This window comes from Orcinus orca, chromosome 4, assembly GCF_937001465.1.
Source record: "Orcinus orca chromosome 4, mOrcOrc1.1, whole genome shotgun sequence".
NCBI lineage: Eukaryota > Metazoa > Chordata > Mammalia > Artiodactyla > Delphinidae > Orcinus > Orcinus orca.
Window position 1 is genome coordinate 107,266,050 of NC_064562.1, and position 15,098 is coordinate 107,281,147.

General features: G+C 39.0%; 2 protein-coding genes across 6 annotated transcripts in view; one reads left to right on the top strand and one right to left on the bottom strand.

Moving 5' to 3' along the window:
* Positions 1–15,098, top strand: part of KCNIP4 (potassium voltage-gated channel interacting protein 4) — a 1,200,268-nt gene that overhangs the window by 1,156,919 nt on the left and 28,251 nt on the right. For all 4 annotated transcript variants that reach the window (XM_049708791.1, XM_004266195.3, XM_004266193.3 and 1 more), the window contains one exon: positions 8,467–8,536. In XM_049708791.1, the coding sequence (XP_049564748.1) occupies positions 8,467–8,536 (70 nt within the window). The remainder of the gene's footprint in view (positions 1–8,466; positions 8,537–15,098) is intronic.
* The window catches only part of PACRGL (parkin coregulated like), a 52,079-nt gene continuing 48,034 nt past the window's right edge, over positions 11,054–15,098 (bottom strand). The window contains exon 12 of one of the 2 annotated variants that reach the window (XR_004481486.2): positions 11,054–12,053. The gene's annotated coding sequence lies outside the window, so the exon portion shown is untranslated. The remainder of the gene's footprint in view (positions 12,054–15,098) is intronic. The other variant, XM_033421586.2, reaches the window with a different exon arrangement.

Consider the following 15,098-nt stretch of genomic DNA (forward strand, 5'->3'; position numbering starts at 1 on the left):
AAGAATGGATGCTCTTCTTATTTGGGGAACGATGTGAGTCTCCCTCGTTTTCTTCTCTGGTCTGAGTGCCCAGTGTCCAGTCTTTGTGTTCCCTTTTTGTTCCGCCCACAGTCTGCTGTGCTACTTATCAAAGATGTCAGTCTACTTCCTTTGTCAGAAAGAATAACTGAAAAAACAGTCTCTGGATGAAACATGGATGTCATTACATTTCTGTGGGTAGAAACCTTAGGTTTTCAACTTAAGCACCTCACAACCATTGTCATGTATGCCTTCCTTGGCAGCAGGAGTAGGTGTGAGAGTTGATGAAAAACATAGATGCTTAAAAGATGTGACATTTTAGATATCATAAAAGGGTTCCCAAGGAGTTATTTATTTCACAAGGACTTTTACTTTTTCTCCATGATATTTTTGTACCATAATTCCTTTTTTTTTTTTTGATTCCTGAAGAGGTATCTCTAAATGTTTAATAATTGTTCTGAACCTGAGGAGATGGTATACACCGAACAGAATCATTTATGGGAAGAGGAGATTTCAGCCAGTGGAGTAGTGGACAAATATTAGCAAGAAAATACATCTGTAACCATTTCTAGAGCATATCACTGTAACCATTTCTAGAGCATTCCACCAGAGTTCTGACAACTTTCGAGGAAATGCTGAAAGGCTTTCTTAAGAGGTAAAAGTATAGGAACTCACAATGCACCTCAGAAAATAATTTCTTTAGCAATTTCCTATGCATACGTGGATCTCCCTTCAAAGCACCATTCCCAACACTTTTCATGGACTACTTTATTTCTAATGTACTCATCTAAGCATTAGTAGGGAAAACTTTTCCTTAAATTAATGAATAAAAAGTCTCCTGGGTTTCTACTGACATTTATTTCCAGTATGGTAGCCTTTATTCTTCTCAGCTGTCATTTACAACTGCAGTATTCCCCTGCCTTTGAGGGTAAACTCTGATGATATTAGAGAGAGCAGATTCAATTTATAAAACTAGAGGAGGAGGCGTAACTCATATCTGTTTTATAGGCTCATTGCATTATATCAGACTGGTACTCTACTGGGTTCAACTGCTTTGATGAATACCATTTAACCTTGGTAAAGCCATGTTGAGGTTACAGCGACTCTCTGTATCATGGAGTTCTGCTTACCAAATTCTAGATTATTAACATTATTACTAACAGCTCATATTTAATGAGCAAATACGGTGCACAAAGAAGAGGACTAAGATAATAACATAACGTGCATTATCTTACTAATTCTCATAACACACCTCTGGTGTCAATAGTTATCCCCGTGTTACAGAGGAGAACAATAGGACTTAGATGAAACAATTTGAAGCTATGCAGCTTTTAAGCAGAGGTTCAGTGCAGTCCTTCTCCTTTACTCCAGAGCCCAGGAGCATAAGCATTTCACTAAATTATTCTAAATGCTTCCCGGAAGAATGATACCAGCTATTGTATGGACATGAGGGTGTTTGCAATGTCCACACATCAGCCTAGACATCAGGAAACACAGACACAAGGTAAGGCTCAGCAGCCCACTGTGTGGTTTATGGCAATTCCTGTAACCTCAACCTCAGTCTCCTTGTTTTTAAAATGAAGCCATTGGACTGGATTACAGGTATTCCCCGCTTTTCAAAAGTTCTCTTTATGAAAGACCTGTATTAGTACCTGTTTTCCCTAATCAAAAGAAGTCTGAAGAGGATTTTTCACTTTTATATAAAAAGGAGAAAAGTGAAAATAGCATTCAGCGTTCATTTTGCAGCTAACTGATATAGAGGCTGCACACCTCAGGCATAAAGCAACACCACCAATCTCCTTCCCTAAGAAGAACTACACTTTGCATCTCAGCATTGAGCCTCCATAGTTGTTTTTTTAAAATAGATCTTTTTTGGAATATAATTGCTTCACAATACTGTGTCATTTTCTGTTGCACAACAAAGCAAATCAGCCATATGCATACATATATCCCCACATCCCCTCCCTCTTGAGTCTTCCTCTCACTCCCTATCTCACCCCTCTAGGTCGTTACAAAGCACGGAGCAGATCTCCTTGTGCTATGCAGCTGCTTCCCACCAGCCAACTATTTTACGTTCAGTAGTGTGTATATGTCGATGCTTCCCTCACTTTTCCCCAGCTTCCCCCTCCCACCCCATGTCCTCAAGTCCATTCTCTATGTCTACCTCTTTATTCCTGCCCTGCAACTAGGTTCATCAGTATCTTTTTTTTTTTTTTTCGATTCCATATATATGTGTTAGCATACAGTATTTGTTTTTCTCTTTCTGACTTACTTGACTCTGTATGACAGACTCTAGGTCCATTTGCCTCACTACAAATAACTTAATTCCATTTCTTTTTATGACTGAGTAATATCCCACTGTCTGTCTGTGAGCATCTCTGCTTTATCTCAACTTATTTTCTGCACACATTAGCAAGGTGTGTCCTAGGTAATTGCTTCTGTGTTTTCTGCCATTTCAGCTTACAGAAGGTTTCATAGGAGCACTCTACTTTTGGAGAGCAGGGGAAACCTGTATCTCTAAAGTTGCTTAAACACTCAAGTTTCCTGACTCTGTGATCAATAGACTAGGCTCTGCCATTTTCTAATTATGAGAACGTGGGTAGTTTCTCCCTAACAGTTTGCTTATGTAAAATGGAGGTAATGCTAGCATCTGTCCATTCACATGAGAAAATCCATGTAAAGCATTTAACACAATGTATTAACTTATCATCATCATCATCATGATGCTAATTATTATTATAAAAATCTCTTTTATTAATACTGATATTAGTAGCAGCAATGTAATCATAGAACATTTACAACTGATCTTGACACATTCTCATAACCCTACCTAAGGGAGCTGAGAAGAACACATCTACAAGGCCCCAAAGGGCAAGCGTCTCTTCACCACTTGACAAAAGTATGGCAGTTACGTGCTGAGAAAATCTCATTCCACAGTCATTGCATCCTGATCATATCATTGCAAAGGGTTTAAGAAGCACTAAAGGAAACTCGCTGGTCATAACAGATACATTTTTTTTAATTTAAAAAAATTTTTTTCTTAATCAGTATCCCCAGTTTGGGTTGAAAAGTCTTCCTTTTGCACATGGCTCTCTCCAACACAGCCATGATGGGTGGCTTTGGAGGCAAACAATGTTGTGCACCAGAAGGCCACTTTCTCAGTCCTGATGGAGAAAAAGATGGTAATCCAGAAGGCTAACATCGCAATGAATGGAGTCAGGGAGGTTGATTCCACTAATCTTTAAATTCCATAAAAGCAAAACTAAAATTAAAAAAAAAATTCACTTCTGTTTCTTTGTTGCCCAGAACAGTGCTCGATGCACAGAAGGCACTATATAACTGTTTGTTCAAAGAATAAACACATGTATGCCTCTGAAAACAATGTGATGCCAACAGGTTTCTTCATTTTAATCTCTGCAAGCTTCATTTTCCTCACCTCAGGGTTAGTGAAAATGTTAGAAGAGATGATGTATGTAAGAAGGCATTGAATGTACCTTCATTAAACAGCTATGGTGATGTGGTCCAGCAGCCTGCCATCAAAGCATCCTTGTCTGCATGAAAAACTTGCACATCTAGAGGGATCTGGACAAATGCCTTGACGTCCTCTGATAATTTTCAGAATGATGATTAGATTCATGAGGAAAGCAAATTACTGTTGCTTGTTCATGGGATTTGGTGAGTGTCAAATTACCATGTGACTCTGGTCAGCAGCCCCTCTCAATGTGAAACTTTCTCATAAACAAGTGGTGGTAGCACATATGGGTACAGCCTTTCTGGAAATCAATGTGACTGTGCATTATGAAGAACCTAACATAGTTTAAGCCCTTTGGTCTTGTGAGTCTCCTTCTGGGATTAGTCGTAAAGAAAGAACCACAGGTGCAATCACAGATACATGCACTAGAATGTTAACTACATTGTTATTCCTATGCAGTTCAAAAATATGCTGAAATCCCCTAAATATCCAACAATATGACAAGTGCAATGGACACATTATTATGCAGCCATTAATAATGATGACATGGAAAATGCTCAGGATATTTTGTTACAGAAAGAAAAAAGAAGATGCAATACTATATTCTTATATTATTCTAATTTTATTTGTACAGCATATTAATACATGCTTAGATAGAAGACTAAAATAGTTTTACAGTAGCATAATTAAGGGTAATCTTTATTTATTTTTTTCTATAGACAACATATATTCATGAAATGATCACTTGCTAATAATCAGATGAAATGTCATTAGAAAATATAATATAGAAGCCATAAAATTTATAGAAGGTTATAGCAACTTCTCAAAGTATATACGAGTGAAGCTTTCCTCACTCTCTCTAAAGCTGGGAATTCTACTGCTTCTTGGGTTCTTTCTCTTAGAGTAAAGAAATCCTAATTAACAAATTCATACTTAGATATCTAGGCCTTACTGCACTTGTTTATTTGAAAATGTCATCCTTTAAAAATGACTCCAGGGGAAATGAAAAGAATTTATATGGCTAAGTGATGTGATGATGGTTCTATTAAAGCATCAGTGGGAGAACTATTTCAGAGCACAGACATGTGGAGCATTTTCAAATAAGGCTCCGAGACAGACACTGCTAACAGTTCACCAAGTTTGTGTTCTTATCTTCTTCCTGGGCGCATGAGCCTTCTCTTGTGGTTTGGGGTGGACATATTAAGTGATTTCTCACCAAAAGTATAAGAGTGGAAAGGATATGTACCACCGTAAGACCTGGTCCATAAACACCTTTAATGCTCACTCTTTAATGTCTTTTTCTCCTTCAGATTAAATGGTCACATAGACGCCACATGACGATGGCCAAGCTTTCATTAGCCTCTGTCCCTTAAGAACTCTGATCTGTTCCCCACCCTCCAAGACTGTTGGATAAGCAAGAAATATACTACATTCTTTTAAATTTATATATATTTAAGTTAAGTTATATATTTGGGAGCATGTTTGTTACAGCAGCAAGAGTTAACCTAACACAGCCACATCTTTTATGATATACACTTAGCTGTACAAAGAGCCTTGTCAAATTCATTCTTAATGGAGAGGTGGAGATACCTCTTTTGTGCAGAAATGACTTCACAGAACTGGTGAGAGAAGAGTTAGAGAATAGATCATTCATACCATTTTGTAAATCACTAGAGTCTTAAAAAATCGGATTAATTTTTTTTTACCTGAAGGTAGTAAAATGAATTGCTTTCCCATAAGAACTCTTTAGAATAAATAAAAGATCACCATTCTATGGACTGTTATTTTTGTGTGTTCTTTTATGTTGCTTCTGACCTTTCTTGTTCTATTTGGATGTAGGTCTATGACGGCACAACATTTAACTTGTTTATTGCTGCTGCCTTGTTTCCCAGAAAAGTTCTTAGAATAATAAACATACAGTATGCATGGGTTAAAGATGTAAGTTAATGTAATAAATATAAGATGGATAAAGACAGATCCACTTGATGAGACTTACCACCCTAAAACTTGACCAGAAATTTTTGTCTTTTTAATTTTAAAAAAATATTTTTATTTATTTATTTATTTATTTTTAGGGCTGTGTTGGGCATTAGTTGTGGCATCCAGGATCTTTCATTGCGTGCGCGGGCTCTTTGTTGTGGTGCACAGGTTCCAGAGCACATGGGCTCTGTAGTTGTAGCATGCAGGCTCTTTAGTTGAGGTGCGAGAGCTCAGTAGTTGTGGCGCGTGGGCTTAGTTGCTCCACAGCATGTGGGATCTTAGTTCTCCAACCAGGGATCAAACCCACGTCCCCTGTATTGGAAGGCAGATTCTTTACCACTGGACCACCAGGGAAGTCCCTGACCAGGAGTTTTTAGTTGTCAGAGAATGGATTTCGTTTGACACAGACATGTGATTAAACATAAAACAAACATATGAGACCATCAATTTCTGAATTTCATTTCACATTATAAGATATATCTATCAAATACATCTAGAGATTAGAGACAGCTGACAAGTTTGCTGGCTGCAGGTGTCCGTTCATTGCCCATCTTTGTCTCTGGCTAGAATCATTTGAACTCCAAGGCAAGTTTCCAGCTTTGACCTTGCACAAATTCACCACCTGATGGCAGGCAGCCATCTATTTGTTCTCGCCTTCCTATCCCCAGCAGATGGCTCAGAGATAAATAGCCAATAAATCACAATTTCCATGCATAAGAGGGTCCAACTACAAAGTGCTTATTTGCTTTTAAAATTGGTTCTGTTGCTGCCAACTAGACAGAGTCATTTAGTCAAAACTTTTGAGTGATGAGCTATCTACATGCCATCTTCTTTCCTTTTGGAGTTGTAGCTGTTGATTGTTCATTTGCTTATGTATTAGTCAGGATTTGCCAGAGAAATAAAAACCAATAGATGTGTATATATACAGAAAGTAATTTGTTTTAAGCAATTGGCTTACATGATTGTGAAGACTTAAAATCTGATGGAGGAGAGAGACAGACTGGAGACTCAGGAACTCAGGAAGGAATTGCAGTTCAAGTCCAAAGGCAGTCTGCTGTAGAACCAAGAAGAACCAATGTTGCATATTAGCTCCCAAGGCAATGTGCTGGAGAATTCCCTCTTGCTCTGGAGAGATTAGCATTTTGTTCTATTTAGGTCTTCAACTGATTGGGTGAGGCCCACCCATATTATGGAGGGTAATCTCTTTTACTCAAAATCCACCAACTTAAATGTAAATCTCATTCAAAAACAACCTATGGAAAGATCCAGAATAATGTTTGACCAAATAATTGGGCATTGTGGCCCAGACAAGTTGACATGTAAAATTAACCATCATAGTTTGCTTGCTTGCTTTTTTCCTAATTTGTTGTTGGCTCTCATTTTTTGCTCCAATCCTCTTAGGTCCTTGGGGTCATTATTTCCACAGGGCTTATTTCATTCAAAACCTTGTGATGATCTGGAAAGTTCCAAGCTCACATTCCAGCTCTCCCACTGGCTAGCTGAGTAACAAGGCACTTCACCACATAGCCTAGTTCTTCCTCAGTGAATAGAGATTCCTAAGTCATAGGTTTATTACAATGATCAAATGGGGAAAGTCCACATTGACGAGCTCTATAAACACAAGTTCACATTGAAACTACTATTCGAAACTGTGTTTATATATCAAAGGTACTACCTTTCAAACCAACAAAGGAAAAAACAGAAAATTCCTCATGTGAAGCACATTATAGTTGTGAATAACTGGCTCATTAGAATAAAGAAAGATCAAATTAATACATCAAGTTTATTCATGAAGGGACAATGATTTTAAGAGTTAAGAAAAGCTTTAAAGACCACAAATGATTTTTGAAGATCCCAGTAACAGTGTCAAATTTAAAGTATACAGAATATTCATGTCTAAAGGCAGGGAAATGGGGTCCTGTGAGAACTGAAGCAAGGGAGCTCAGGTAAGATGCACCTGTTCACAAGAAGCTACTCAGAAGAAATGGATAGAACTTATCACTTCCCTACTTTCGGTGTACGATTAACGTCCCACATGTGGTTTGATGTTGGATTATTTTGTGATTGTCAGTCTCCACTGCTCAAGGAGTGTGTCCAGTTCAGAATCCTGACCAGATTGTTCTTGCAACTCCAAAGAGTGAAAGCGTTTTTGCGCTTACCTCAGTCTCAAGTCCACTTACTTAGTCCTGATTTCGGCATCAAGGCAGATCTTTTCTAACATTTTAGATTGCAGCTCCTTTTACAGAAAATGCCCAATCTCAGAGGGGTACCTTTACCCTCTGGTCCCACCAAGTCAGTAGTCCAACATTAGTGGAGTTCCCAAGGTCAATATCCTTTAGTCTTAAATAACTCCAACCATGGGACAAAAGTGGGAATTCATTATGTTCAGGCCTGTTTCTTTTCAAACCTTCCTCTCCAGAAATTCAGCAGATCTTCAGGTCCTGCCTTACTCAGAGTTACTTATTACTAACAATGTCATCATTTAGTCCTACAATCTGTTAACAGAAATTAGTAACTATTTCTGTTTGAGACTTGTTGGGCCACCTTATACCCAAAGGAAGCACAGCATTTTCTCATTGAACTAAAGATTATGGGGGTCCAGCACATCTCCAGAGGATACAGCACCAAGACCCAGCAAAGACCACATCAGAAGCATCTTGCAATGTCCTTGATATATGAAACACAAAGTAATGTTTTCCTACCTCGTTGATAATATACATACATGTTCTTAAAAACAGCAGTGTGTTTTTTTAATGTGTCAGACCAGCTTTGATGCTGACACTAGGCAAAGATTTTTACAACAGCAACTTTTTTTTCAGTCTGTGAGAACTGGAACAAAGCGAAGTTTATAGTGTGCTTTTTTTCTTTTTGTGATAATGGGTGGATGGGGAACTTTCTTGCTGCAGCCTTGCACGGTAGGCAGTTCTATTTCAAATGGGCAAAAAATCAGTTTTATGAACACTTTGCTCATATTGCCTCTCTACCACTTTCTCTAGGAATGCCCCAGCGGGGTTGTCAATGAAGACACCTTCAAAGAGATTTACTCGCAGTTCTTTCCACAGGGAGGTAAGTACAAATGTGGACCAGTGAATTCTACTCTCAGTTAGAATTATGCTTGCAATCTTGAGTTTGGTTTAATCTTTCATGGCATGACTCTACATTTTTCATCTTTATGTCAGAGAATTAATACACAGTATGCAGTGCATACGATTCTCAATACATCATAAAAGTAAGCTACTTACAGATTATCAAATACCCTAGAGTTCACTCTTTAGCTTAATGCAAGCAGTATTCCTGTGTGCTCGATACCACATCTCTCAAAGGCGCAGTGCTTTCTAACTATGATGGGTGAGTCCTGGATATGCCACAAAGCTTTCACATGCATTATACGTCTCATTCTCCCAACTCTCAAAATTAGGACAAATGGAATTATCCTCAATTTTCGGATCTGAAATCCAGGGCTTAGAGAAGCTAAATGTTTTGCTCAGAGTCACACATCCACTAAGTGGCAGATCTAGGTTAGAACCCAGATTTTTCTGTAACCTCATCTAATATTCTTTCTGCTCTTCCTCTCTCTTTCAGGAACTCTCCACTATCACCCCTACCCCTGCATCTAAGAAAATTAATACCACCCTAGACTTTATTTTAATTGGAAAGAGAACAAGGAACGCATAAGGATAATACATACCTGTTAGAGATGAGTGAGAGATATATTTGCCACTGGACCTTATAGTCTCTCCTTCAATCACTCAGCAGGATGCCCAGCTCAGACTTGTCCTGCAGCCGGCTCTGTGTCCAGCTGTGTATTAGGTGCTGATGATGTAAGAGGGGTGAGATGTGGTACCTGCCCCAAAGAATGTTAGAGTCTAAAGTAGCAGATGAACAGTGTCAACATAAAAAAATAAATGTGAGGATAGGGGTTAAAAATATAGTATTATAAAAGAACAAGGTAGGCACAATTAGACAAGCTGAACAACAGGGAGGAAATAAAATAAGTCTATCCAGATAAATTGAGCCTGAGCTGAAGTAGCCACCTTTCATCATGTATCTAATACGTGTCTGGCCTTGGCATGTGTTACCCATCACCTCCCAACAACCCGAGTTATGGTTCTCCCTTTCTAATGAATGTGGAAACTAAGGTGCAGAGAAATTCATCCATTTCTTTGCCATCATCTTTTCACTTCAATTCCACTTAAAAGATCCACCATCATCTGATGCCAAAATAACTGCTGTGGTCTCTGAACTAAGTCTCCCTGATTCCACCCCTCTTCTCCACTCCCCAGCCATGCTGTATTTTCAACATGAGCCAGAGTAATCCTGGTAAAATGTAAGCCATGTCGTCTCACTGCTCTGCACAGAATCTTCCATCCACTCAGAGCATAGGGCAAGGTCACCGTCTCCTGTTCTATCTCTGCCTCGTCCTTCACTGACCCTCCCCTTCACTCACCTCATTCCAGAGGTCCTGGCCTCTTGCCCTTCCTCCAGCACAGCAGTCCTGCTGCTGCCTCTGGGCCTTTGTTTTTTTATTTTATTTTTTTATTTTTTATTTTTGGCCGTGCAGCATGTGGGATCTTAGTTCCCCACCCAGGGATTGAACCCACACACCCTGCAGTGGAAGCTTGTAGTCTTACCACTGGACCACCAGGGAAGTCCTATCTCTGGGCCTTTGAGTTCACTCATTATTCTCTCTGCCTGGAATTCTTTTCTCCCGAATATCCATCTCAATATTCTCACTGCCTCTGCTTTTATTCAAATGCCACCTTCTCAGTGAGGCTTCCTCTGGCCACCCTGGCTTAAATGACAACCCCTATATATTGCCCAGGCCTTTTCTTTATGTTTCTCTTTAGCTCTCAAGAGCATCTAGTAATATATATTTCATTTGTTTGTGTTGTTGCTTACTGTCTCTTTTTCCACTAGAATGTCATCTCCAAGGGAACAGAAGTTTTTGTCTGCTTTGCTCACTGCTGTGTCCACAGGTCATGGAACAGTGAGTGACAAGTAGTTGCTCTAGATACTCACTGCAAAACAGGGTGAATGCATGGATGAACGAATGACATCCACCTCACCATGGGATAATATCTGTAAAAGGCACTTTGAATGTATACAACACTTAAATATTAATTATTTCATACAAAAAATAGATTCACTTTTGGCTTTAGATATTTAATAGGTTGAATTTGAAGTTGAAATTGAAAATTTCAATTTTGGGCATGGATTATCAAACTAGAAAGTTTCACTTAAGGTGGACTTTTCAAAGAATTAAATTAGAATTCGGAGAAAACACAGGATGACCCACTATTACATGAATTTGGATACATCATAGGTGACAACTTCCCCAACCCCATCTCATTAATAACAGCCCACAGACAGGTATTGGTCATAGGGTCTGATGCCAGGATTGTAATGGATCCTTTGTCTGAATAGATAAGGAATTTAGAATATCATTTGTTTAACACATATTTCTAAATTATTAAAAACCATGGAATTTTTTAAAAGAATGATGTTTACTATAAACTAAGTGTCTGACAATATATTGATAGGCATTAATATCAAAGCACTTAGCACAAATGGAGGGTGCAGTGGTTAAGAATCCGCCTGCCAATGCAGGGGACACGGGTTCAAGCCCTGATCCGGGAAGATCCCACATGCCGCAGAGCAGCTAAGCCCGTGCACCACAACTACTGAGCCTGCGCTCTAGAGCCCGTGCTCTGCAACAAGAGAAGATACCGCAATGAGAAGCCCACGCACCGCGAGGAAGAGTAGCCCCGGCTCGCCGCAACTAGAGAAAGCCCGCACACAGCAACGAAAACACAACAGAGCCAAAAATAAATAAGTAAATAAATAAAAATTTAAAAAAAAAACACTTAGCACAAATGGAAATCTTTTATTTTTTGATTATCTCAAATGAAAGTTATTACATGCTACAAATTGGATACAACTCCACATTAAAATTTTATCCTTATCTGAAAAATAACATTTCAACATTAGAGAACATCTACTTAAGCACAATCCTTTGCAAGGGATTCTTGTTACAAAGTCCAAAGGGATTTGTGGAAAGATCACTTTTGCACTCGTAAAAATTCATTGATTATTCCTGTTAATTGAATGCATAAATCTAAAAGCAGCCAGCATTACTGAAGGAAATGAAATACTTTTAAAAATGATGACTTGCAATTTTAAAAATTAATATCGCGCATGCAAATTGTATCTTGCAGTGCCGCTAGAAAAGGGAAAATGTCCTAAGGAGGAATGTATTCTCCGATGGCAGGCAAATCCATGTTATGGCCATCCTCACATTTCTGTGTAGTCATTTATTTAGGTTGATGGCCTGAAAGCAACAGATGTCTCTCATTATGAGTCGTAATAATGATGGGTCCATAAATCACAATGTCTCACAGTTTCCTCCAGGGAGGTTCTTTGTCTTATTGCCAGAACCTTCTGCAATTTGTACTGTGTCAGGCTCTTTAGTTTTCTCTACTTCTTAGCAAGATGGTTTACCAAGCACGACTTGTTTGGAGTTCTGGATGTCAGCACAGCTGGACTGAACAGAATCTTCCTGTTTGTAAGGGATAAAGTATGTCTCCTATAAAACAAGCCGAGAGGAAATGGCTTGTTTGTGCCATTACCTGTATCATTACAGCAATGCTTTTCTTTTTTTTTTTTCTTCGGTACGCGGGCCTCTCACTGTTGTGGCCTCTACCGTGGCGGAGCACAGGCTCCAGACGCGCAGGCTCAGCGGCCATGGCTCACGGGCCCAGCCACTCCGCGGCATGCGGGATCCTCCCAGACCGAGGCACAAACCCGTGTCCCCTGCATCGGCAGGCGGACTCTCAACCACTGCGCCACCAGGGAAGCCCAGCAATGCTTTTCAGTGCCACGTACAGGGGAAACCTTAGCTTAGAAACTCTTAGCTCACCAGGCATTTTTAAAGCTCATGAAAATTCCAATTTCCTGGGCTACTCCTGCTTCTGTTGTAGGAATTTTGCATTTGCTTTGACTATACAAGGCACCTGATAAACAGCTACTGAAGGAACGAATCAATGAGCTTCAGTCAGAAGAATCTAAGTCAACAAATATTTATCGAACAATCACTGCGTTCAAGACACTTGAGGCACTTAGATGAGCTCTATGGACATAAAGGTTTAAATTTTTTTTCCAAATAACTCCACCCACTGATTATCCTTCTCATGCGCAGACAATATTTCTAGGAATTTTCAGGGTGATTTAGAGAGAACATACTTAACAGAGACTACCACTCATGTATGTGAACCTGCCTTACTGTAGTAACATTGCCATGAATTGTATATTCAAATGCATTAATCTAAGTCTGTACCTTTTGCCTGAATTCAGGTGGGAGTAGGGGATTTGTGGTGGAAGAAAGAAATCAACCAGACTGATTTCAACCACAGACCTGGAACATGATAATCAAGTGTATTTGTTTAAATATTCTGAAATGTATGTGTATCCATGGCCTTTCCAACCAAGGGATTAGTTGGTATCATCACTGTGCTCTGGTCATAACTGGGTTAAAGACACTGGACTAGGTCAAGAGTCCTGAGTTTACAGATAGACTCTCTGCCCCCACGAAAATGTGTGACTCAAATAGCTTATTTCTCTGGGCCTCAGGTTGTTCCTTCACCAGATGTGGAACAGAAGAATCCTCATGTTTTCCTTCTGTTCTAACATCCTTTATTTCTAAGAGTTAGTGTTGGAATGTCTTGATTTCATTACCAACTCTACCGTTAACTAACTAGGTGACCATAACGACGTCCCTAACATTACCTACACCCACTTCCCGCCTTTGTTAAATGTAGATAAATAGCTAAATGGTATCCAAGATCACTTCCTATCTTAAGACTCCACAAATTTTGTCCCCTAACTGTAAAATTTCAACACTTAATTTTCAGCTTCACAAGTAAAATTACAGGAAACTGAGCAAAGTCATCATATGATACTCAGTAACTTTTTGTTATATGGAAGGAATTATGGTCAAAGAAGACTGTCAGCTCATATGGGAAGAGCAGAAACCATTGCCATTTCTTTTGAGCCCTGAACTGTACTGAAATCTAGAATCCAGGATGCCAGTTATTCATCCTTTTAGCAAATATTTACTGAGTATTTAAGAAGAGCACAGTCAGATGAAATCAGACCAAGATGGTTTTGTGGACAGTTTCCTTTTTCTCTACAGAATCCACCTCTGTGCCCAGTCAGACACTTCCAACGCCTTATCTCCTTCCTCTCACCCCATCAAAGCTAGTAGCATCATTCCCCTTCTTTAAAATCTTTCACTGTCTCCAGATGTCTACTGAAGAAATCCAAACTCTGTCAGAAACTCAGTACCATTCATGATATAATTGTACTGGTTTGCACTGAGCATGAAGTTCCATTAGGTTAGAACTTCGGTCACTTAGATACACAATTGAGAGTTCACAAAAAATAGAAATGTTTTCAGGTGAACTGTATTAATCTGTAAAAAAAATATTTGATGACATTTATTTAATAATGATAGCTAATAATTAGTGAACATTTAATATTTGCCTAGGACTGTTCTAAGAATTTTGGGTATAGTACCTCATTTAATCTCTTTATGATGACTCTCTGAAGTACATCTTGTTATGATTTTGTAGCTGAGGAAACTGAGTCACAGAGAGGTTAAACAACACACCCAAGGTCACACGGTTAATAGTTGGTAGAGCTGAGATTCAAATTCGGGCAATCTGACTCCACTACTGTATTAGCAACCTCTCTCCGCCTGGTATATGTAGGTTAGAAAACTGGCTTCACTTCCAGGAAACTTGCCAAGGTACATTTAGAGGAAAAAGACGTCCTCTGAACCACATTAGGGAAAACCTTGAGAGTGTGTGTCCCCTGTGTCAAGCTTTAAACTAGAACAACCTCATCTGAGAAGGATGGTAATTATTGTATGCCTACATTATCTTGTGTTTTAAGTTTTTAAAAGTTGCCAACATCGTTTGTTCTGAGCCATTATTCACGGTGCGTTCTGCTTGCTAAGGTAAAGGCACTTACTCTTACTGTATAAATAAAGTAACAAGAGACCTGCTTAATGAAGCTCATTTTAAAATACGCAAAATCCCTTATTTTTTCTTCCCTGAAAATAAGTTTAGCATACCATCTGTCAGCTCATTTCTCCATAGGGCACTAAATAGTTCAAGAAGTCTACGTAAAAGTACTGTTGAGAGCAAAACAACTTTGCAAATAGAAATAGACTGACAATTCTTGATAATTCTATATGGAACTTCCCAACAATCTCACTAAATTGATTGTAGTCAAAACCCTGGTTTCATACCCGAAAGGGCTTCTTCCTGTGACCAATAAACACAAGATAGACATCCACTCTACAAACAACAGTTTTACATACCGTTAAGGCCCAATTGTGGTGCCTGTTTGGCTCATTGTAAACAGTGTTATTAATTCATACGTTTAAAAATAAGTGGTTCCTCACATCATATTTCAAGATAAGAGGTGAAAGAAAGTACCACCACCATTTTGAGAAACTGAGTATACAATTTACCTTGTGAAATATATGGCCTGCAACAGAGTTAACCATTGGGGTGAGGCATTCAGGGAAGAAAATCCATACACAGGCCATGGATGCTTGAGAGCTAGG